Source organism: Stegodyphus dumicola, chromosome 2, assembly GCF_044657685.1.
Source record: "Stegodyphus dumicola isolate Sdum_Otavi_A_Nest chromosome 2, ASM4465768v1".
NCBI classification, from domain to species: domain Eukaryota; kingdom Metazoa; phylum Arthropoda; class Arachnida; order Araneae; family Eresidae; genus Stegodyphus; species Stegodyphus dumicola.
Window position 1 is genome coordinate 264332731 of NC_140769.1, and position 26779 is coordinate 264359509.

The following is a 26779-nucleotide window of genomic DNA, read 5'->3' on the forward strand; positions in this document are numbered from 1 at the left end:
CAATCTGTGGTCTGCAGAACCCTCTGAATTCTGCATGCGTTTCCCGGGAGTCCCTAGGCCACTCCAGAAAAATAAAATAAATAAGTCTGAAAAACAAATAGAATCAGAAACACAAATCTGGAAATTACATTTTGAATGAGGAAATTCATTGAAGTGTGTCTTTTCTAGGGCTCTGCATACACTTCCCAAGGGCTCCTCAGCCGCTTCAGGAAAATATAATAAATTAAAATTGAATGAAACTGAAGAATCATAAACATGTAGAATCAGAAAAATAATTTTAGAAATATATATTTTGAAGAAGAAAATTGGTCGAATTTCTTGTCTCATTTGGGGCTCTGCACATTCTTCCCAGGGGCTTCTCAACTGCCTTACAAAAATAAATAAAATTGGATGAAACTGAAGAATCAGGAACTTTGAAATAGCATTTTGAAGGAGGGAATCCTTGAATTCCATATGTCCTCTAACATGTTCTCTCTAGATGCTTTGCCTTTACTTCAAACTGCACATTAGAGAAGCTTCTTACTCATCCTGAATGTCTTAAGACTTTCTGGAATCTACTTGAAGCTACTTGAAACCTAGCCCCATATAGAGATTCCTTGTTAATTTGGAGTTAATATAAAAAGAAAATTCTTATCAATTGTGTCAGGATTTAGCGATTCTTAGATGAGTTTTCTGTGCATTTGATGTTTTTGAGTTTAGTTGTGTAACTAGGAAGTATTCATTAATAAAAGCAATAAATTGTATAAAATCATAACCTCTTAAAAAAGCAGACTTTATATACTGATGTATCAAGATGGGAAACCATTATAAGTTCCTCCTGGTTCACATTGAAGTAAGATGATTGTTTCATTGTTAATTTTTATTTTTAGTCTTATATTTTAATTTACACATGAATTGCACTATAGTTGCATAATAATCAGTTAAATTGTAATTATTTTCTGTAAAGAATAATTAAAAATTACTGATAACAAGTAATGAGTAAATATTTGTTTGAATTGAACTGAATGTAATGATTAACTTGCAGAAACAGAATTCATTGTATCGACTTCAATGATTATTGGAGGTGTTAAGGTAGCATTGATAGGTATTTGCACAAATGTTTAGATATGTCCTTACTTTATATTCCCTTACTATCTACACCATCCATATTTCTACATGCATAATACAAGGCTTAAATATTGTTAGCTTTTAAGATATAGTATTTGCTTAAGAGATTATACTTGAGGAGATGATTCTAAAAAGGGCTTAACTTGGCAAAAGGTTTGGAAAGAACTGCTTTAGTATGTTCTCTTTGTTACAATGCCATATCGTTTAAATTTATGTTATAAGATTATATGCCAAGATGACTTTTTCATAAAAAAAGAGAATACAATACAAATATCCTTTTGTATAAAAATATTTCTACATGCTTAATTTTTTTTTAAAGGGACTATTTAAGATTTATTTGCATTTAAATGTAAACAGAATATGTAATAAGTATGATTGTATACCAAATTGTACTTATGTCGATATTATTTTAACAAGCATTTGTTTCAGGTATTTAAATACACAACATATCAAAAAACAGAAATTCAATGAAGCGGACTTGCAGTACGGAAGAGCAGACGTCTCAAATCAGATGCTTGAGATTGGAGAGGTATTTATTTCTTTCATATTAAAAAAAAAAAAAAAAAAAAAAAAAAAAGGAGCCAACGTATAGTAGATCTACTTATGAGTAGCTTAGTTATGAGTTTAGTTCTAAGCTTCTACTTATGAGTAGCTTAGTCCAGTACCCAGTTTAAGTCGTATCAAAGAATCATCCTCTTAAAAATGACTATCGCAAATAATGTACAGTACTGAAGACTCTTTGACCAAGATACCATCTAACTTACATCAACCATTCCAGTGTAAGTTTAAAGAAACTATATTTAATTAGGTAATATTTGATCACTTGTTATTTAATTTCATAATCAATAGGGTACAAGTTATGGATGTTACAATGAAAAATGTAAAAAGATAAGAGCTCATGCTTCGAGATTATCTGACATAGAAATTCATTAAATCTTGTGTCAGTTGTTCTGACAATCAAAATTTCCTGATGGTATTAAAATAGCGACAAAACAGTCATCATTCTGTGGGAATAAAGTGCAACATAAATTGCCTAGAATGTAAATCAGTGTGGTGTCATGCTGCTATATAGTGCTCTTGACTGTACTATTTTGCTGAACCATAGACTAATCTTTCTGTGTTTTGATTAGGTGCATTGTTTTAAATGTTGTTGTTATCTAGAAGTCAGGTTCAAAATTGTAATACTCCCCCCCCAAAAAAAATGTGAAGAAAAAAGAAATAACTGTTAACTTGCATTCTTGCATTACGGAAACTAAACTGGATTACAGAGAATTGCAGTTGTATGAAACTGAAGCAAAGATCTTAGGAATGTGCTGTGACATAGTATTTATACATTATTGGTGCTAAATTGCACTGTTTGATGATCAATTTTGTCTGTCAAAAATAGTTGATGGGAAAGTGTGTAAATACCTATAGTTTATTAGCACATATTTATTTGTGGTACATTGTTTTAAACTTTGACTACTCAAAATTTGTGTCACACATTATAGATAATCTATGTAACATCCTTTTCTTATACAGGCGAGCATGAAATCTAGTTTCGTGAACCACACTAAAAATTCTTTCTGTAAGATCCTTTTGTTACGTGATGCACACGTTATAGATGCTCTATATAAGATCCTTTCATTATGTGACATGCACATCCAGTATTTAGTTTTGTATCATACATTACAGATACTCTATGCAAAATGCTTTTGGTATTCAGCGCACATATTTAGTCAATAGTTTTCTGATGCACATTATTGTGTCTAAGATCCTTTTGTTATGCAATACACACATCCAGTCTGTAGTTTTGTGTCACATGTTACAGATACTCTATGTAAAGTCCTTTCATTACATGGTTCATACATCCAGTGTGTAACTTATTACAGATGCTCTGTGTAAGATCCTTTTGTTACATGTCGCACACATCCTTGTCTGTAGTTTTGTGTCACATATTACAGATGCTCTATGAAAGATCCTTTTTCTACATGACATACACAGCATGCTTGTTACATTAAACGTACACATCTGTAGTCCAAAGAAGCAAATGGCAATGTGTTACTCACCTGGTGTCTAGTCAAAGTCATTAGTCAATTCCAAAGCTCAAATCCATGTTATCCCTGTTATTGTTAGTCACATCCAGTATGGTTTACCATATGTCAATTGAAGTGGAGTTTGATTGGATGTGTCGTGTGATGGGGGATCTATAAAATGTGATAAGAAACTTGCTGAGTCAGAGTTTTAATTTCACGTAACATGGGTAAATGTGATGCAGTTGAGTTGTTTACTGTAATCATCTGAAACAGGATGATTTTTTTTAACTTGTCCTGTATATATTATTTGGTGTCATTTTTATTTTTGAAAGAATCTTGGTCATTTGTGGAAACTTTGAATTGATGAAATCAGCCATAGCTTCTCATTGAAGTCAGTGAGCACTTAAAAAAATATATATATGTAACTCTGAATTAATATGTATGTTTGGTAAGAAAGATGAGTGCAAAACTGCATATAATTATGGAAGTATTTTTTTTTCTTTATAAACTACAGTAAATTTATATTGATGTAATTGTAAGTGATTTTACATCTTGATAATCTTTAAGTTGTGAGTTTTTTTAAATAAGAGGTTGAGGACCACTATAGCCTGAAAATTGTCCCCCAGCAGGCCAGCTTTATATATAGAACACAGAACACAATAAAATAATAATAAAAATCTACTAAAAGTGAGGAGCTACCAAATATGAATAAAATAAAAATCAAACATGAAACATAAACATGAGAAACAGTCTGAAATCAAAATGCAAATAAAACAAAATGCTAATTTAATTAACAAACGTTAATTTTTTGGTCTTTATTGAGAAGTGTATAAGAGAATTATCAATAGCTTTTTATTAAGGAGATGGTAGGGAGGGAAAACTTATTATTTTATCCTTCATTATCACCATATGTAGACTTACACATTTATTTAATAAAGCAATTTAATATTGAAGACATTACTATGTACATATTTTAGTAAATTGCTTGTGTAAAAACTTACCACAAATATTTTTTTTGAGTTGCAGTACTTTTGTTTTGCTGTAAATAATAAATATTTCTGAAAAGGTGTTTAAAAAGTGGTAAAATGATCTAGAATAATCAAATTACCAGAAAACATTTCTTTTACAGTTAGGGTTGGACCTATGGAAGAGGAACATGATAGAAATTCTGAGAGAAAATTTAGTTCATTTACTTCTCGAAGGGATTCGAAGGTATGCAAGATTTTTGTTTTCATTTTATTCCAAAAGTTGTTCAATGTTTATGGAATATGTTTATGCACTAGGAACGATCTCTTTGTATTATGTGACTATTTTATCACTTCAGAATTTCTTCTTATTTTTTTAATTGCAAAAAAGATAATTTAGGTTACTTGGTATCAAGTTTGGGTTTCTTCCAGAAAAATGGAAGAAGTGAAAAAAAATAATAATCTGTGGTTACTAAAGGGGAAAGATTTCCAATAATACTTAACTTATTTGAGTATAAATGTTTCATTATTTCTGGAGTAAAATGCAAATTAATTAAATATAATTTTCTCTAAACAGCCCAGTGAAATAAATGTGTGTTGGAATTCTTATTCATTTCTGGATGTGATATGTCATTAGATTCCCCGCCCCTCTTAAACATAAGAAAAAATAAGAAAATCTGAGAGGTTTCAATTTTAACAATTGCCAAAAAAGGTTTTCTATGTTCTTGCTGAACTTGCAGTCTACTAATCTGCTGTTCCACTTAGTCCTGCTACCCCCCTTTTTTTTTATCTTTTTAACTTTATTATTAAACATCATTTTCTTAGCACTTATGCCATATACAATTCAACAGTAAAATTACAAAAATTTTAAAAGCAGCATAGCAGTATGTGTTTATAATTCCCATAGCAGTGTTAAATGTTGGCATTCTTTTTTTTTAATATTATCTCAATTTATCACAGCAGTGTTCTTTTCTTACTAAGATAGCTTAACAAAACTTTTTTGTTTTTATTATTAATGTTTTGTGCATTTCCTTTATTTATTAAATACCACAATGCCACATCATTTCAACAGCAAAATCACAAAGTATTTAAAAACAGCATATCTTTAGAATTTCAGATAGACAGTTTTGCACGCGCTAGGAATGAAAATGATTTTTCATACAGTGTTGCTACTGTTCGCTTTGAAGTCATTGAGTTTGTTAATCAAAAGTTTGTTAAAGTTTTACAGAATATGCAATAGATAATAAAGCAAATTTGAAATTCAGAATTCGAGCTTACAGGTGCCTATGTTTGGGTGGAGTATGACTTTATTCAGTATTTGATCGCTGTAGGTACCGCTGTTTTTTCAGTGTGAGCAATATGCAGATTCTTTGTTATTTAATTTCCTTAAATATCATATAGGATGGTAATATTTGGTGGGGACAATTTGAAAATTAATACGATGCATGTAAGTATTTCGACACAAAATGCCATTTTGTGACGAATATCTCATTCGTTACTATCGGCTCTTTTGGGCTAAAAATTGTCATTGCTATTTAAAATTTTATGCAAATAATTTTTTATTTTTGCGATTAGCAATAATTTTTGTAGACTATTTTAATATTTAAACCTGCCATGTTTGTTGCTTGTAATGTGCGAGTATATTCATCAGTACACTAAAAAATATTCAAATTTTAATAAATATTTGTTTAGTAGAAAAAATTCTATTAATTTTTTGGCACTTACGTACTATCCCACGGACTGTGAAACTGTCGCCAAACAGCGTGAATTAGCACTAATTATAGATAAGCATGATAAATACATTTGTAACATTTGCACTTTCGTTTCGTGTAACCCCAGCTGATTCTTGATAAGCCATCTTTTGTTTTTATGAGCAAAGATATAAATCACCTGTTATTGCTGTATTTTTCTTGTATTCTAAATAATATGAGTCCAAGGGTTGTTGAATCACATTTCTGAGTGTAGTCCAGTTCATTTGCAGCTGATAGAAAAAATTAACATCTATTGAATAAGGGAAAAACAGATGGCCAACAAAACAATAGATTGGAACAAGTACCTGTGAGAGAACACAAGAGCGTCCTCTAAAATTGGAAAACCTAACAAAATAATAGAAATCTGCAAAATCCTTTTTACAAAGCCCAAAATGAAAGTGGGTTGAATACTTTGCAGCAAAAGCTGTTTGGTAGATTGTGCATAGACTGACGAATGTTCTATAATAACAGTTGCATATGAAATTAGGATTCAGAAATCTGCACACATCTGTTGGTGAAATCTCTGCCAGTTTTCATGGTTCGACGGTTGTCAACTTTTACAGTTGATGGGATAATGATGTAAGTACCAATTTTTTTTACAGCTATATGCATAGGTAGGCTTAAATGTAAAAAATAACCCAACAGTGCAAAAGGAGTGGCAGAATTACTGCCATCCTGTTCTAAAGCAGAGGAAGAGGGATGAGTGATTTAGAGTGAATCAAAATTATGCACTTTTGGCATATTAGGCAGAAAATTTTGAATCTTGCAAAAGGGTATCTTCCAGTCTGTAGAGGATCTCTATTCCTTAAAAAAAAGGGGGGGTTATTCATGCCAAGTGCTAATACATTAAGTACCAAAATTTCTTGATTTAGTTTGGCATGTTTTTGGTGAGAATTTGATGAATTATTTGCCCAGAAAATCCACAGGTACCTGTGTGTTTGGTATAACTTCTGGTAGTATAGCAAATTATATTATTCATATATTTCACTAAAATCTATGATGTGGAGAAAAAGTTTATATATCTCTTAAGTGAATTATTAATTATTTCAGTGATCGTCTTGGAGACAGTCCTAATCAGCCTGTTTTTCACGGTGTGATTCAGTCTTTTGTTCAAGTAGAAGAATACAAAAAAAATGAACCTTTAGAAGTAATGCATTTTTATTTTTTCTAAGATAAGAGCTTTTGTAATTAGCAAACTTAAGCTAACTTTAGAAATTGATAATAAGAAAAAGTAATTAGAAAACTTTCCTTAACACTTTGCTTTAGAAATAATAATTAGAAAACTTTGCTTAACACAAAAATAAAATTTAAGGAATTTATGGTTGTTTAAGTTTATTATGTACTGTAGAATTCCGATAATTTGAACACTCTGGATCTAGGGTTGTGCTGAATATACATTGTCATTTGAATTTTATTTACTTTGTAATTTTTACGTTAATTTTAAATTTCATGCACATAAGTAACTAACAGAATTGTACTTTAGGAATTATTTATCATGTTTTATTTAATGCAAAATTATTATATCTAAAAACATTTTTATGCACAATGAAAATGTGAGTGCAGTGGAAAAAACTCGGAAGAAAAATAGATAATTTATAGGTAATTTGTTTTTGAAGAAATCTTTTGTAAAAGCACATTAAATTATTTTATGTAAAAGAAAAACTGTATATCCACCTGCAAAATTACTTTTTTAATAACTTTTATGCTTTTCAACACTGGAAAGCTAGGCAAATAATTGAATGCACAAACATCACCAATGCAGTTTACCATAAAAATAAGTCCCTATGCTAAATCCATCATTATGTGTTGTCAGATTAAACATGATGAGCAGCTTACAAGTGCTAGAATTAAAGTTTTTTTTAAAAGGAAATTTCTGCTTTGTTCATTATTATTAAAATGTTTTTGATTTTTAACACTGTGTAAGCCTCTGCAAAAGTTGTTTTTAATAATCTATCTTTATTGTCTGGCAATGTAAACAGGTTCGTATTCATGTGCAGTATGTAAACAAACCAGTTATGAAGTGAATTTCTTTTAAACCGCTGTGTCTTAAAGGTTATGAATAAATACATTCTTTACATGTTAGCAAACTCAATATCATCCACGCAAAAGAACCATATATTCCAGCCTATAATATGCACTTTTAAGACCAAAAAGAAGAGTAGATGCTTTCTTCTATGCATAGAAACACCATTTGGGCTTTACATTGCAAGTCTTTCTTTTAAAATTAACCAGGAGTTTTAGTTTTACCATCTGTTAAGCAGAAGAGCAAGCATTATGGTGATCTGAGATTTTTCATGACCTGTTGATTTTAATGTGAGCCATTTTTCTTCCTTTCACATCAATTGTTTAATTTCCTATCATAACAACCGCTGCTAGAGTTTCATCTATATTTCTCATATGGGACAGTAAATAACTTTTTTTGCTTTCATAGGTCAGTAACATACTTCTGGAAACTTATCAGTTTGTCGTCCAAATCTTTCAGAAGCCTGTGCAAAACTTTTATTTCTTCTCATAGAACTAAATTGTTCTGTGCCATAAATCGACTAAGCCAACCCAGCGTTGCTTTAAAGTTTTCACTTTAATTTGCATTCTTTTTTGCCCATTTTAAGTGAAACATGCTGTTTCTTGTTACGATTAATCCATTCTGTTGATTTTCTAGAATCCAGTTGGCAAGATGTTTCCTAGGATAGGCCATTTCATTACTCCTTTACATAAAGCACATTTATTCTTTGGCATATTAATTCTTGTGATTTCATCTTTCTTACATATGGAGCTTTCACCAGCATCACTTTACTACAGCAAAATTTCCATTTTCTTTCACAAATTGAATGACTAACCAGCAGTGTGCATGTTTCGCTAAAGTGGAGATATATTTACTACTAAAAGGAACACTAGGTCAACTGTGTGTCAACTAAAGTAATTGCGATTTAATAAAACCTTCGATTTGCACTTCAAAACCACAGCTTCAAATGGCTACAGCAAGAGAAAACATCCAACTCTTAATTCTGAGAATTCATTTGGGTCAGAAGTGCATTCTTACCCCAAATTATGTCCCCCTTTTTTTCAGAACCCTAGAATACCATTCCTGTGCACACATGCATTGAATATAATCTGCACTCTCTACCGAATTGTTTATTCCCTCAATTTCCCCCTTGCTCCCTTATCACTTGACAATTCCGTGTACAATTGTTTGAAAGCTGGGAGAAATCTTAATGGATGACTTCAAAAGATTGTATCAAAGTATTGCACATGTATCTTTCAGGTTTTTCCATGAAGAAAAGAAGGCATGTTATATGGCAAATACATCCAAAAATTAAAAAATTTAGTTTGAAATTTTAGCCACAGATTATTCGCCAGAATGTATGGTAATGATCTGTTTAAATAAAAAATTTACGGGTTCGTGATATGTGATTCTACAAAGCGACAGTTATGCAGAAAATACTATGTAACTTTAATATTGAATAAAATTTGTTTCTTTATGTCAGTATTATGTTATAGTGAACTTTTATTAAAATGTTTGTGTATTTATATTAGAAAAAAATTGCTGTTAAATTTACCACATTGAAATTTCTAAAAACCAAATTTTTTGTTTTGTTTGTTACATATAAAAATGATTGCGGTTTACAAATGTTCTCAGATTGAGCAATCACATGTTATTGGAATTTTACTATTAAATGTAATTTATAAAACATTCTATATCATACACATGGATTAGTTAACTGAGGCAGTATACGTTACCCTTTCTGTCCATAGGAATTGGGTTCATCTTGTTTTGCCCCCAGAGCTGTTAATGTCATAATAAAATACTAAGCCAGTGTATGCAACCTTAGGGGATGGGAAGTGACAAATAAGGTAAAAAATGCCCCTTCCCCAATGCAGTAAAAAATGGAGTGCTTTTATATTCTTATATGGTATATATTTTCCTCTTGATGCAGTACTGTATATACATTATTTCTAAATTTCAAAATTTATTGAAGTGATTATTTAACTTCATTCTCTCCCCCTTCCTATGAATATAATTTCTTTCAAAGGCTTTACATATTAACCCCTTCGCGCCGACTGTCACGTATACGTGCCAGCAACGAACACACTTATCTACCGGCCGACACGCAGGCGTGCCAGAGCGTTGTTGCGTTTTCTACCGACTGTCACGTATTTGTGCCAGTACCTTGGAACGTTTTTCAAACTATAATTTCTGCCACAAGATGGCACTGTATGCCCATATGGTTTCAGATACATGTACATTAGACCTTCTACTCGAAATGAGAGAAGCATGACTCACATACATGTGTTTTTGATTATATAAGCAAATGGGGAACTAAATGTTTCCGAATGGCGTGATTTATGACGTCCCTTTAAATCGCACTTTATTCGCACGTGGTAGTTGTTTATTGTAAGTAGAAGTTTTATATGCGCTAAAGCGTTGAGTATTTCGTTTTACAGTTCAGTTTTTAGAAAATAATTAGATCTTGTTAGACGTGAATTCTTTCCGTTTTTACCGTTTCAATGTTGAAGTGTCGAAAATGTTTAACAGGGCATGAAATAGCAGAAATGATGCAAAATATTTCAGATATTGATTCTGAAAGATTAACTGAGACATTTTCCAAAACTTTGTTCAGAAGAGACTGATACGAAAATGAGACGACGATGCTTTGTTTGTTCACATTCCCGGAAAAATCCTCCAAAACGGCAAATGAGTTATTTCGAGTTCAAGGAATGTAACGTAGGACTGTGTGTAGATCCCTGTTTTAAAATTTTTCATACGAAAAGAGAATTTTAAGTAATATATTTAGTTTTCAGATGTATAATGTTAAAAGTCATAAAATGGTGAGTGATTAAAATAAAATGTGTAAAATATGCATTTAAACAAGAAATAAGGTAATTAAAGTATATATATATATAAATATCTATAAAGCATAAGCCGTTTAAATACTCTATAGAGCATTATTAAACAATGCGTTGATACTTTGGAAATTTCATGGATTTAGGCTTAGTAGCAAAAAAGCCCCCGGCCCTGGAGAGACGCTCGCGGAAGACACTGCCGGCCTCCGCGATAAGCGTGCGTTTTCGCTACCCAGCTCGAAGGGGTTAATGATTAATGTTTTAAGATGCTTTTAATTGGACATATATATTTGTCTATTTGGATTTAAATATATGTTCTAGTACTATTAATAATAATGAAAAAAGTAATATTTACTTGGTCCTCCCTCAAAAAAGTGTTAATAATTTAAATGAAGTAAGTGGCTCAGATTGATGGTAACAAGAATAGAATATCTACTGTGCAGAATAATATAGAAATTATCATGTTTAATTTAATTAAATTTGTCAGTTATATAAAGCTAATTAACTGTAATGAGCTCTAATGTTTAGTGTTATGGTATGCTTAGAATTCAAATAACATAAAAATTATTGATCATTCTTATAAAGAAACACAATTTTTATGTACTTAGATATTACTTAAAAATATGAAGAATAAAAAGCCATGTTATGGTATAGCCAGGTTATTGTTTTGATATATAAACAAAAACATAAGCTAAAAATAGAATAATAATTAAGGAATTAAATAATTTCTGTGCTTGAGCAGCATAGAATTGAATTCCAAAATTATTATAATAAGAAATTTTTTATTAAAAGGATTATCCTATCCTAGGAAAAAAAGATTGTTTAAGGGATTAATTGAGATTTCTTAATTGGTATTGAAATGTGAAAGCTGGAGCAAATTTTTTAAAAGGGGAATTAAAGTTAAGAAAATTACATTAATGGGAGAAACAAATTGAAAACTATTAACACCTTCCGTTCATTGAACACCTTCAGTTTAATGTTTAATGTCAAATTGAACTGTCATGGGGTTTGTATCTAAAACTTTAAAGCTCAATGATTAATGAGTACCGATAAGTGTATATATAACAGCAGTAAAATTGATCTACTACGTTAAATTACTTGAATACAAATGCCAGACCAAATTTGAGTGGTGAATCTGTTATTGTCTATCAGCAGATGCATCATTCACAGGAGATTTTAGGAGTCTTCAGTGAACTTGAACGTTACAACTATGTTTACAATGTTCGTTCAAAAGTCATATGATCTTTGAATAAAACTGAAAACGTGTATTTTCAATATACATTTCTTAAAACTTCTCAGTGTATTACAGTAAGTTAATTATGAGTTTCTGTCAGTTATTGCACTTTTTATGGTTTTACTAGTTATTTTCATTTAAACCACAGTAGTTTTAACTGATTATGACTAGTGGTTTTAGCTTTTTTGGTAGAAATTTATAAACTTAGTTTAAACATAAAATTTAATAATACTTAAGAATACATACTTAAGAATGTTTCCAGCTTAAAATAGGGGTTAATATTTAAAATGTTACACACTGTGTTTCTTCTTTTTGAAATGTGTAACTGCATGTAAATTTTAAAATGTGATATTATATTTTATTTACATATATATGTCTAGTACTCTGAAAAGCATGCTGCATATCTCTCTCTCTCTTGATATTTTTATTTGATTTAAAGTGGATTTTCCATAATCGAACACTTTCTTAATGTATGTATTTTTTTCCCAGTTATATCAAAAAGTATTTGAAACTCCATTTTTAAAAGACACTGGTGATTACTATACTTTAGAAGCTAGTCGCTTGCTGCAAGAAAATGATTGTTCTCAGTACATGGAAAAAGTAAGTATAAAATATGGAAAAAGAAGCCTATAAAATGTCTTTGCATAAAAAATATGTATATATTATAATGTATTTTATTTTGATAATACCAAATTTCACGTGGATTGGTAGTGCCATTAATTCTACATGTTTGCTTTTGTTTAAGATATTACTTTATTGTTTTGAAGCAATTTTGAATTCAAATTATATAAAAAAAAAGATTGAAAAAGAGTGTTTCATAGCTCACCAAATCTCCCTTTTGGAATTTTTAGTCTTAATGAGAAAAATGTTTCCCAGCAATAAGTAAAATTTATTAAATTAATGAAACCGTAAATTATTCAAATTTCTTCCCCACTCCACCCTGGTGAGTTTCTGCAGAATTTTTCTCTTTAAATTTTATTTTATCCATTTGTAGAACTTTTAATGAAGATTCTCCCAGTGTGTGGTCATTTAAAATAATATTTAATTTTGTTTTATGTTAATATGTGGTACATTATTAAGTTCATCCATGCAGTAGTGTGTCCATTAATCACTAATCTAATTTTCTGCATATTTGAAAATACTTAAATAAAAGCTTTCCTTCCTTACTTAGAATTTTATAAGTATAAAAAGCATAAAAAATATATAAAATGAAAATAGCCAAAATAAAATAACTTTTTTTCCAATTTAAATTGCATTTTGTTTGCTACAAATTTACCTTTTTCTTGTTAATAAAGAGATTAAACAACTTATATAGAATGAACATATCAAGTTTAAAATATCAAATTAAATATTAATGCATTTACATTATAATCATATTTTAAGTTGTTCAATAACTCTAATCATGCATTAGAAAATCAATTTGGAATTTTTTGGAAAGTTTTCATTAAACAGTGCAAAAACATCCTCTAAACCCACAGTTTTTCATATTATATGTTTAGGAGTTGTGTTATTTAAACAATTTTGACCAAAAAAACCATTATTCAAAAATATAAAACTAATTTATAAATACTTTTACAATATTTTTAAAACGGTATATTATTGTAACAGTTAAAAAATAAAAAATAAAATAAACAGTAAAATTATATTCTAGATGAAATATTTGATTAAATAATATTAAAATGTAAGAAGATTAAATAGTATTAAGTAAATATAGAAAATTAAACAATATTATATGAAAATATGTTGATGAAAAAATGATTAAATAATAGGATTTAAATTTTAAAAAAAGTAGTAGATGTAAACAGCATTATTTAAACAGTATTGTTAAATAACAATATTGTATAAAATTATATTAATTAAAAACAGTTGATTAAGCAATTTTAAGATTAAAATAAAAACAATTAAAACAATATAAAAAATTTAGTATTTTTTAAATAATGTTATTTGAAATTCCATTGATGAAAAAGAAATTTTTGAATACTAATATAAAAAAATTACACAGTATTATTTAAATGGTATTTATGAAAAGAATTATATAGAGGATGAAACATTTGATTGAACATATTAAAATTGAAATATAAAATAAAAAGATTAAATAATTAAAGTAACTACAAAAAATTAAGCAGGTGTTGTATGAAAATATATTCATGAAAAAAGTGATTAATCCCTTCAGGACGAGTATTTCATGTATGCATAAGCAATTAATTCTCTTATGCGATGGCATGGTACTTAACGCAACTCACCTTGGAGACGCTGGGTTGTTGCAGTAGTATGATCTCGCTAGATGGGATATTTTGTGTCTCGAAGCCTAACTTTTTTAAAAAAAATTCATTAAAAATATTCTTTTAATCAATTGTTTTGATTTTTTTCTGTAATGGTATCTACCAGTAATATAATCATAAATACAGAATGTCAAGAGGTTCTGGAAAAAAAATTAATTAAAATCTAAATTAAAAATAAAATATTTGACTCATTTTGATGAAATGTAAAAAATTTACTTAAATCTATATTTAACATATGTAAAAGATAATAAAATATATGATCAAATATTATAGCATAAATGATTCAGAAAGGAGGCAGTGCATGATAATCTAGTTGCTATCATTTCATTAGTTATGAAACACATTTTCAGGTCAAACTTTTTAATTTCATCCTGGAAGAATAATTAATCCTAGGAATCCCCTCATTTTAATCACATCTTGAGGAGTAATGCTGATTTTGGATGAAGATGGATTTTCACTCATCTTTTATTCATAGAAATTATTAGTTTTTTCAACTATCATGCTCATTAAATTATCGAAAAAAATGGGAAAAAAATCAATTTCATTCACATAACTTTGAATTAAGTTTATTTCTGCAATTTACATAAATTCATAAGTTACTTGACAGATTGAGTTCATGACGGAATAGGCACTGTTCCACTGTATTATGAGGTAGAGCAAAACAAACTTCCAATTCAGTCTCTGAGAAAATTTTAGTATCAGAATTGCTATTCTCTATCTTTATCTATCTCCTATCAAAATCACTATTCTAAATCTTGAGTTTTCGTTGTGAAAATAGTCACTCATGGGCTCAAACAAACACTTATGGGCTTTACGATTCGAATATACTTTTCTTCCATTTAAAACTTCTATTTCTTAGACATCGCACTATTAGTTTAAATACATCTGCTATCCGAAGAAGGTGCAAATGGAATACAAACCAGAGTTCCTAAAACCACAGCTCCACTTGCAATCTTGCCATAGGAAAAAAACGATTAAAGTATGTATTCAAAAGATTCAGTAGTGTTATTTGAACAGTATTATATAAAATTATGTTGATTAAAATACAATTTTTAAGAGCAGGATGTAAAGCAAAAAAAGATTAAGCATCATGAAGCATCATAAGTATGAAAAAAAAAATCAGTATTATGTAAAATTAAATTTACAAAAAAACACTTATAAAAATATATTAAGATTAAATATTATTTATTTTATTATTGATTAAACAACGATATTGCTTCAAATCAAAAAGTAAATAAAGAAAGACCTTTCTGTTATACAATTTACACAGAGTGCTTGAAAAAGGTTGTATAATAAAATAAAGAATCAGGGTTCCAGAATATGAAATGAATCAAAGATTTTCAGATTATGACAGTTTTAGTTATATGATTCTATTTAGTAAAGATATACAAAACTTGAGAAATTTGTAGTAACACATTTCCTATAGCTGTGATAATCCCCTTGCAAGACAAAGGCCTCTTTATATTTTGATGCTGTATATGAAGCTTGTTAAAGCTAACTGAGCTTTTAAATTTTCATGTGAAAATTTAGTTCTGTGTGAGGAAAACATTTATACATAGATTTCAGATTGTTTAGAAGTCCTAAAGTAATTTTGTGCATAACAGATTTACTTTTATTTAAGATACATGTCATTGAGATAAAAAAAAAAAAAAATAATGTATTGTGTGATTTTTATTTCCTTGTTACCTGATGAAAACTTTATGCATGTAAAAATAATGTTGAGGACAACAGAATACAGTCACAATTCATTAATTGGTAAAATACAAAAAATAATGAATTTATATTTAATACTTTGCATTTTATTTTCCTTTAATATTGTATAGGCATTATATTTCCTTGGGCATTTCAGTGGACAGCGCACGTCTTGTCCGTGTTAGTAATCATTGCTATTTGTTACTACCATAGCACTGATCTTTTGATCATCCAAAGTAACCGGGACTGCAATCACCTCCACTAATCGAAAATGTAGTTAACAGTATAAATTTTAATTCATTCCATTTTTTCTTTTTAGGTCTCTGAAATTCTTTGTTTGAAATTTAAAAATTAGTATGCATGTAGAGCTATTAATACTTTGGGGTGTAAAATTTGTTTCCTTCAATCAATGAATAGTTGAGCAGTAAAAATTCTAAATATTGATACTTTGGCTCTGTTTAAATCTTGGCAAACAGGTTGGCTACTGAAAATTTTTATGGCTTTCTCTACATGTAATATATATATGAGGCATTTCCCTTAAAAAGGCCCCTCCACAAAACATCCCCCCTTTAGACTGGGAGCCCTTGTGCGTTTTTTACATCAGAATGAACTGAAACCAAGACCTTCGTGACTAATTTTCAAACACTTCATTTCATCATTCTACCGTATTTCAGTGCAGTTTTTGTTCTTCTCTGTATTCATGCTGCAAATGATTTCTTAGTCTTTCAAAACTTAAAATATATTGTAGTTTTCTCTCTTTATCCATTCTGAAATGATATCTGCTTACCTTTGAAACATATTTATGAGTAAATTGCCTGTTAGTTTGCTTTTACTTTTAACCCTCTGAGCGGCGCAGGCTTTTAGATCTGTCATGAAGACTGGTATTTAAACAGCATTTATTAATTGAGTTTGTATAATTATTTATTTTACTCTGTATTTTCATAAACTTGTCTTCTTTAAGATGATACAGTCAAAAGTCGTTAATCCGGACTCGTCGGGACTTCGGGGATTCCGGATTATAGATCATCGGTTTAAATCTGGTAAGATGGCATGCAGAAATTACAAAATTAAAAGTATGAAACCGTAATTTATGAAATAAAGAACAGTTATGATCTAAAGGGTATCAAAATTTACAAAAAGGAAAAGCTTAATATTTATTTGTTTACTTTATTAAACATTTCTTTCAATGTAAGTTGTTTAAGTTGCTTCGTTTCATGTGATAATACTTTCTCTTTAATTCTATTAAACAGACATAATTTCTTGTTTAGTTATAAAGTTCCGCTGTTCAAGTCCTATAATTGCTGTGTTGAGAATACCGACTAATTTGTCAATCAAAATTTTTTCATTTTCAATAACCTCTTTCACTTTCTTCACTATTGGAAGCGAATTATAATGACAAGGAACTTGTTTTAAATCATATGAAAGACGAAGTACATCGAGATGAAATACTACATTTAGTAAGGAATTATAAGCCAAATAAAATAAAAACATCTGCCCTGAAGATAAGGATAGTGCTGACAGATCAATTTCCAATTCATTGCGTGCCGCAGCATTCCCCCCGCCGAGCAGAGGGAAATTGATAAACAGATGTCGGATTTTGAAACATACTTGTGCTTTAGATCCTTTACATATTAGCAAATATATATCAGAAATTCTATTTGATATAATCGTTCTATAAGTTCAAGCTTACTTTTATAAAATTGTTCTAACAGTCTGCAAAAAATAATAAGCCAGATACAATTCGAAGATTAAGAAACAACGCAATCTGCAACATTAACTGAATTAGATAATTTTAGCTTAGCTCATACCGTCCGTTATACATTAAACACGCATGCGTAAACGTTTTATGCGCATACGCATATTTGCAGCCGTAAAGGTCTTATGCGCGCACATAAACGCCTATGCGCATGTGTCAACGAGACGCATGCGCAGAAAGTTTGTAGCTTTGAGGTCCGGATTATAGATCATTCCGGATTATGGGTGTCTGAATTAATGACTTTTGACTGTATTTACATTATTAAAGAAAGTAAGAAAACAAAATATCTTAAATTATAAGCTAATATCTGCCAAATAGCAAAACTTGTCATGACCGGATAAAGCCAGTCATGATGCTGAGAGGTTTAACACATGTGAACCTTATTTTCTCCTTGGTGCTCTATAATGAAATGTTATTGTTTCTGTAATGAAAGAGTAAAGCTATTAAGTGATTAATTATGTATAAGAAAGATCAAAAGATCAGTTACTGATTGCTACCTTAATCTCTCTAAAGTTTCTGCATGTTCTTGGTGCTTTTGTTCAATTGATTGCTGGCTTAGTTAACAGTGACTTCAGTTTATTGATGTTCTGCTGTGTTTCGAATTTTTGAGATTAATCGTGAAAATTTCGTTTGCTATTCAGTTCAATCGATAGAAGTTCTGAGTATTTAGAAAGTTCTTAGATATCGATTAGGAAAACTTCGGTTACTCTTCTAAAATAAGAAATTTATAGTTGTATCACTGTTATAAGAGACTGTGTTATATATTTTAGGTGTTACAGCGCTTAGATGAAGAAAATTTTCGTAGTCGTAAATATTTACATCCCAGCTCCTACCCCAGGGTTACACAAGAGTGTGAGCAGCGCATGGTGGCGGATCACCTGCAGTTTTTGCACGGAGAATGCAAGAGGATGGTTCAGCAAGAGAGCAGAAGAGGTATGCTAAGTTGTTGCTCTTTATTTATTTATTTATTTGTAGCTTAAGCTGTTCTAAAAAATAACCTGCCTTAATAAAATTTAAAAATATATGTACTTGTAAATCTGAGAGGTAACCAGTTTCCCAAAAGAGAGCAATCTCTGAGCCATAATTTTTAGCAGCCATAATTCTGCTTTTGCACAAAGAATAGTTTTGAAGCCATGTCCTTGGCCTTTATGCTTCTGCCATATAAATTCAGCACAATAGGTTTCCAAATGACGTGATCAAATGAGATATCAAGGGAAAAAATATAATAATAATAAAATATCGTTCAGATGGATTCAAGAGCATTCCAAATGCATATTTTCATTTAAAAAATGATGATCAATATTTTTTGCGATTACCATACTTCCTTTGCTTCATGCAAGGAAGTAATTAAAAAAAGCTAATGGAATATTGCTATAATGGAGAATATGAGAACCTAACAAGTGAAAGGTAAGAGCCTTACAGAAAGAAAAAGGTTGTCATATTAACGATTTGTTTTTCATGTGTTATTCTTTATTGTTTTTATAAATGAAATTCACATTTATATAAGCAGATTGCTATATTGAAATATTGGATGTGAGAACCTAACATAGAAAAAGCAAAAGGGAATGCATGAAATAAGTGGTTGCCACATTAGATACCATTTTTTAATCTATCATGTATAAACATAAAAAGGCTGATGAAGTATTCTGTAATTAAGAGTTATAAGCATAAAAAGCAGTTGAAATGCTTTATAACATGAGAGCTAACACATAAAAAATAGACGTGTAGAAAAATCGTTGCCATTTAGACTAACATTTTTATGAGTGAAATATATATAGAAATTTAGAAAAGGATATGAAATATTCTATAATAGAGAATTAAGCATGTGAACCTAATGCATAAAAAATAAGAATGACACATAAAATAAGTGTTTGCTACATTGCAAATAAAATATAAATTCAAGAAGGCAGATGGAACTGTAGAGTTTGGCTTGCTTTGAAAGCATAAACTTAATTCCAAACTCCTAATAGACATAAATCACGGTGCCTGAAGTAACTGAAAAGGTTTGAATACTCTTTTTATTAAAACAGAATTTAGAACATAGAGGCACTTCTCGTGTTAACAGAGCAATTCACCATTTGTGGTGATGTAACTAAAGTAACAGTCAAATTCTGATTAGAAACGTAGATTAGAGGTCGAAGACAAGCTGGTTCAAATGTAACCAGTGTATCAAATTAAAGTGTCAGCAGTAATAACTCAAAGCCAAATAATTAGAAACTTACTGGAGCTAGCAGGAACTAAGCAACTTGCCCATGAGAGGCATTCAAAAATCAAAGCTGAAATACTGTCCAACTCATTTACATTTCTAGTGAGGAAATGGAAAGACGTTATAGTAAAGGCTGAAATTATAATTAATTTAAGTAATAAATCTGACAGAATATTCTATAATGAAGCATGCATGAAAACCTAATAGACAGAAGATAAGACACATGCATGAAGAAAAAAAAATTGCCACATTGAGGGCTAATTTTTTTATGGGTGAAATAAAAATATTAAAAAACAGATGCAGTATTCTGTAATAAAGAATTACATATGAGAACCTAACACATAAAACATAAGAGGGATACAGAAAGAAAAATGGTTGCTGCATTTAAAGCCATTATTTTTAACAGATAAAATATAAACTAAGAATTGAATATATAATATAACTAAGAATATAATATAACTAAGAATTGAACCTTATAACTCATCATATAAAAGATAAGAGATATGCAGGAAGAAGTACAGTTGCCACATTAGAGACCATTAATTTTATGTCTGAAATTTAAAAAAGTAGATGGAATATTCACTATAAGAAAAATTTAGCCTAATTAAGCCATAAGGTCACTTGTGGTCAGATGGGCAGCTTGCTCCCCATAAACAAGAACCTAATGCATACTCAGAAGACATATTTGAAAATAAAATTAGTTTTGCTGCATTGGAAACTGTTAATGTTAGTGCTTTTCATTTATGTGTTATCTCTAATTTAATAACTGTCTAATAATACCAACAACTTGAATTACTTGTCTTTATTTGTTTGAATGGAATAAACAATTTTGAAAATAATATGCTTAGCTTCATTGTAATAATAATAATAAAATCAAATATCTATCAATTTTCTGTCAAATCAATCAAGTATTTATATTCTTTCTAAGTATATTTGTAACTGGATTATTTTAATCTTTGCATGTAGGTGATAAGATATGATGATGATATTTTTGCCAATTTCAGATTTACAACACATGTTCCTTCTTTTGAAATCTATTCCAAGTGGCGCTGAAGCTTTGATTCAAGAAGTTCAACAGCATATTAGTAAAGTGGGCTTGGAGCGTGTTAGTAGCTTGAGGGGTGAAAATGTAAGCATTCTTTTTAAATTATCTTTTTTATTGCTTTTACAGATAGCTTTTTTTTGCACATGTTTCAAAACTTATGCATGCTAAATATTTTGCCATTTTCAGACTGCATTTTTTATGGTAGTTTTATTTTCGTCAAATTTATCATAGTTTTATTTTCATCAAGTAGTCAAGGCTTCCAAATTACTGTCAAAATTGTTAAAACTCAAGCTATTTCTGCCACAAAAATGGCAGAAACTCATGAAATGACTGAAAATTTATCAAAAAATGCTATCAGTAGTATTAGAAAATGTATTTTAAATATTTTTTTTAAGCTATAACTCTTGCTTGCACAGTCTTTGCAAAAATCTTTCTTGCAGGTGATACTGAGTTATCTGAAAAGTCTTGCACCATTTGTGCACATGGTAGCTTGTGCATCATTAGGTAGGATAATGTATTTATATTTAACTCAGCCACAGGGCCACCTCCTCCTTTCCACACGTTGCCTATATGGCATGTTAGGTAAACTAATTTCATTAGAGGGGTTCTGAAAATAGATTATATGAACAGACACAATGTGACAATCTGTGCATCAATTGGGAGGGGGGGGCGACTAATATAAAGGAAGTTTGCATCTTTTACATCATTAATGCTACAACAAAACTGATAGGGAAATCATTGATGCCAAAGATTTGGAGAAGGATATCCTAGACCAAGCAAGCTTTGAATGATCAGCCAGGCCAATTGATGAAAAATCAAAGATCCCGTTGACCAGGTCCCCCCGTGCATTGTTCGAGAAGTTATAGAAAACCTTAGCCTTTCCAGATTGAGTACACAATTTCCTGGAGAAAATGGACTACAAGAGCAAGTCTGAAGTTTAGGTGCCTCATCAGCTGACTGAGCATTAGCAAGCTTGACAGAATTTCTGTATGTTGTGATCAGTTCTTGCAGTAAAATAAGCTATTCTCTGAAAACTTTTTATATGTTATAAATTATGTATTCTGTATGACAGCATGATAGGGAAATGTATTTGAGAAATTTCGGGAAGCAGATCACAGGTTGTAGTGAAGTGAAGACTCAGTCGAAAATGGTTTTAATGCCTGTTTAAAAGGAGTTCTCTTTTTCAAGCTACTTCATTTTGGTTAGACGATAAATTTCACTATGTACTGCCATCAGCTAGAACTGGAGGCCATGTTCAATTCGAAGTATTCCAAACGTGCAAACCTCTTTGTTACATTTTGTTATGGCAATGCCGGACTTTGTGTTTTATTAGAGTTACAGAGAAAGCTCCTGAAATTTCAGGGATATGTCCTTACACACCCATGGTATTTCCAGAATGCTGTCCATCGCCATACCACTAATCCCAAAAAATGCCAGTCATAAAAATGCTCTGCATAAGGAAAAAAAATTCAATTCTCTTGAGAAGTGAAAGTCTGTCTGACAGGCTTCTTTGACAGGAAGGCACCATACCTTTTTTACCAAGACTTTTGAAGATCCCAGAGCATTGGAGAAGAGTAGTAGAACAGGAGATAACTGTACAAGTAAATAAAACTGGGTTTAAAAATTAAGAAGTTTATGTTCACTGTCCCTTGGTAGAGGACATTTTTGACAACTTGATGCATATTACTATGATCATTGTGTTAACTTTTTAATCACATTAAAATATCAAATCATGTCTAATCAAACTTTTTATATTAGAATTGATTTTTACATTATCAGTGAGAACAACAGCAAAATTTCTCTGTTTAATAATATATCCACTTGAACTCAAATCAATGCTTGTCATTCAGTTTTTTTAAATTTTATTATACAAGATGGTTTAATTTTACTAAGTGGGATAAAACTTTAATTTCATTCAAGTTTTATGTGTTTTATTACTTTTGTGTGGCCATAGAACCCTTAGGGGTGCATGGAATACAGAATGGTTTGAGATGCTGAAAATATTTTATGTGTTTGCTTTGAAAAATACCACTCTATGCATCTACATCCTTTTGCTTTATTTATTGTTGTAATAGTTTGTATTAAGTATGTGTAGAATAAGATTTAGCAGATATATCCAGTTAAACTGGCAGGTTTGAAATATTTTATGCTTAGATAACATTTTTAATTTTCAGATTCCTCAGCTGTTTGTAGAGTCTCTTCTAACTGTGCATGGAAAATATAGCACTTTAATCAAAGAAGTATTTTCTGGAGATCAGCAGTTTATTGGTGCTTTAGATAAGGTAAATTTTATCATACTTGCAATCTTTTTTCTTGTAGAACACCATGCACCAAACAATTTTCTCTTTCATGTTTCTAGCAAAACAGTGCACTTCCAACAGCTGTCGTAAAATTTTTCTAAACCTAAGGAGAATATGTGGAGACGTATATAAACTATTGCCTTTGAAAATGTTCAATAACACTGGCAGTTAGAAGAGTTGTTAGTTCTTCAATGAAATCTCTTTTAATAACAGTAAACTATTATTTACAACTCCAAAATATTGTTATGGAATACAAATGTAAATGGAATTGGTTACTAAGATAGATGACATTATTCCAGATATGAAATGGTCAAGGGTATTAACTACTGTCCTTATTTTGCTGTACAATATTTTTATTTTTCCATAAGGTGCTTTACAGCATGTGGCCTAACAATGTTTTGCTTGTTTATGGTATGCATTTTTTTTAAATTGTAAATTTTATTCTCCCCCCTTTTTTAATGTATGTACTGGTGCTATGCATTTTATATATATGTGTGTGTGTGTGTGTGCATTGTACGCATGTTTTCAACAATGGGATGAATTTTAAACATATTTTTAAATTTATTTTGCTTCAATACTATAATTTATTGCTGATTTCAATGTACAGTCTGATTTAGGTTTTGAATTGCTTATTACTTTGTATTTGTTCATGTTGTACTAAATCCTTGAAGACAATGCAGCAAAAGATATAAATTTCTTATTTCATTTTCGGATTTGGCATGTTTTGCCCCTCCTTTTTTTCACAGTTTGTGATGCTTCTGGTACTTTATTTTTTTTTTTGGCATGTATTTTATTTTTTTACATGTTAATTCCAAATTGAATATAGGATGAATTTTAATTTTTAAACGTGTGCAATTTTTGTCTTCCTTGTGGGCAAACAGTTTATCATGTTTTTGTACCTGCCATGCTAAATATTAGTGGGACAGACCTTAATTTTTTGTCATTAGTTAAAGTTATTTTGCTACTATGGGCCTGCTAGCAGCCGAGCAAAAATGTCACTGAATGCTGGTAGTTCGGTCCAAGGTTAGAATCCTGCGAATTGGCTGGCTGCGTGGGCATTTTCTTGTTTCTCTCCATATGTAACGTGTGTATAGGAGCCAGTTTCCCTTAAAAAGGTCCTCCATAAAAGCACCCCTCTCCTTAGGCAGATAGACCTTGAGGCTTTGCAGTAATCACTAAACCAAACCAAGTTATTTCCCTACTTTTGTGGTGTAGGTGTTGTCGTCTTGTTGAGAAATGGAAATAAGTGCAATTCAGCCCTGGTGAGAACGTTCACAGGGTTCGTAGTGGTCCTTACAAGTGCTTATAAGGTCTTACATTTGAAAATAAAATACCCTTGTAGGTGCTTACTTTTTTTTTAAAGCACTTATTTTTTTTTTTGTTTTTGTTTTTAGTGCTTATTTTTTTTGCTTTTAGTGCTTTTTTTTTTTTTTTTTTTAACGAACGCACTCCATCCCGTACCAAAGCTGAAACTAAATAAACAACTTTTCTTCTTTATATAGAACATCAGATGGTGAATCGTACTCCTGGAAAATGCTTTTTGCCCCTTTCTCTGCATTAACATAACCTTCGGTGCGCGCAAGTACAAACAGGTGCACGTCGTTCTATTGGTCCACCCAATACTACACACATTTGAATTTCTATCAAGATTTTAATAATTAACATTTTCATTCAATGTGGTCAGTTCATATTCGTGTTTATTATGATCCGTATGCTTATATTATGAGCATATGTATGAATATTTATAATAATATATCTGCAGTAACTGCTGAAGTATAAACTTCAAAAATGGATAAGTGTGTTTTAACACAGATTAGTTTTCTAAGGAATAGTATTTGGATTGGCTTAAATAAAGTGAAAATAACTGAATAGTCAAAATAAGTTCTCTCTTTTTACTTCCTTGCTCCAAGTAAAAAGGAAGTATTGTAATCGCGAAAAGTTTCAGGCAGCATATTTAAACGAAAATATCCATTTTGACCGCTTTCGAATGCAATTTAAAGAAGTATTTGCATGACATCTGTACATTAGGACAGAATAAAAGACTCTTTTCCTCCAAAAAAAATTACAAAAACTGCTTTAAAATGAATTCTGAAGACAATTTTTCATCGCGTCTGTACGAACGTATGTACATACATATCTCACATAACTCAAAAACGAGTAGCCTTAAAACGTTTAAATTTTGTATATAGGACTACTATAACATGTAGATGTGCACCTCCTATTTTGGTTGCAATCGGCCGTGCCGAACATATATAAATATATTTAAATATATATCCACTCTGTTACCCGGCTCAGTGATCTCAGTTTCTTTACTCTTATATGTTTGTAAATTGTACATTTTTTGCTTTAAAAATGATTGAATTATGTTGTTCTTATCTTCCGGTTGAGGTTTTTATGCCTTTAGTAAATCTGTATGCAATATTTTTAGAATTATCAACAATTTTAAAGTTGTTTAAGTGCCGCTAAGCCTTTTTTTTTATGGCAGCCATTGATTGTTTACATTTGAAACAGCAGACTAGTGGATTTGTTGCCAATCGAGAGAAACTTAGCTTCACAACAACAAAGATAACGCCTTCGTTTATTATTGCCAATTAAATTATGCTTAATCCTTTCTGGAATTTTTTCGAGGAAATAAGTGTTTAAGATTTACTTCGTAATTTTTAATATAGATATTTTGAGTTTTTATGTATTTTTACCTTCTCGCGAAGTGAGAACTGAGTTAATTGAATGAGAAATACTCAATCGTCTGTGAAAAACTGTTTCTTTTTCGTTTTGTTTGCTTAATTTCTTTTATACATCATTCTAGCTTTATTATAGTATTTGAATAGAACATGTGGCAACGATTAGATAATTCTTTAAATGATTTTGTGCATTCTGAGTTATAATATGAACGAAATATAATACTGTTAAGTGAACCTAGTGCCAGAGTGGTAAACAAACTATGGTAAACAAATAAAGTGAATTTTAAAGAGTGCATTTATTCTATTGTGGTTTTTGCGCTGTCGGCGAAGTAGATTTAATTCAATCCAATAAGTTTAAACGAAATGCAAGAAAAATGGCATATAATTTAATATTCCATACAAGGAAGTCGTGGTGTATACATAAGTTTTTTTTTTTTTTTTTTTTGGCCAATGCATTATACAGTACAGAAGTGGGGGTTCTCCCCTTTCTCCGCAAAATCCCAAATAATATTGAAACCAATACGGTTAGCAGCAAAGTAAGCAACAAACTTTTTTTTGGTCACTTTCCATGGATTGAATAGGAGTTAAAAGTTCTGCGGCCTACTAATCCAAGAGAAGAATGATTCTGTTCCGGAAATTTAACACAGTCTGTTCAAAATTAGAATGTAAAACACCTCAGATTGGTAAATCTCTTTATTATTCAATATGAGTAGTGCGACGTTTTCTGCTCAATGATAAATATGCCACATGGGCACATGATGGTGAAAACCGTAGGAAGCAAAGGGGCGTTTTCCTTTATTTAGTTATTTATTCTCTGAATACCGCCAGCTGTTGATTCCAATTGCGTAATATCACATGTGAAAGAATTAAGGCGCATGCATTGTGCAATAATGTTTGCAATAT

At 30.4% G+C, this 26779-nt stretch overlaps 1 protein-coding gene across 1 annotated transcript in view; it reads left to right on the top strand.

The window, feature by feature from the left end:
* The window catches only part of Cul2 (cullin 2), a 77344-nt gene that overhangs the window by 16575 nt on the left and 33990 nt on the right, over positions 1–26779 (top strand). The window contains exons 5-11 of the mRNA XM_085812119.1: positions 1537–1636; positions 4252–4334; positions 6889–6985; positions 12404–12514; positions 18415–18577; positions 20855–20979; positions 23070–23177. Of these exons, the coding sequence (XP_085668245.1) occupies positions 1537–1636; positions 4252–4334; positions 6889–6985; positions 12404–12514; positions 18415–18577; positions 20855–20979; positions 23070–23177 (787 nt within the window). The remainder of the gene's footprint in view (positions 1–1536; positions 1637–4251; positions 4335–6888; positions 6986–12403; positions 12515–18414; positions 18578–20854; positions 20980–23069; positions 23178–26779) is intronic.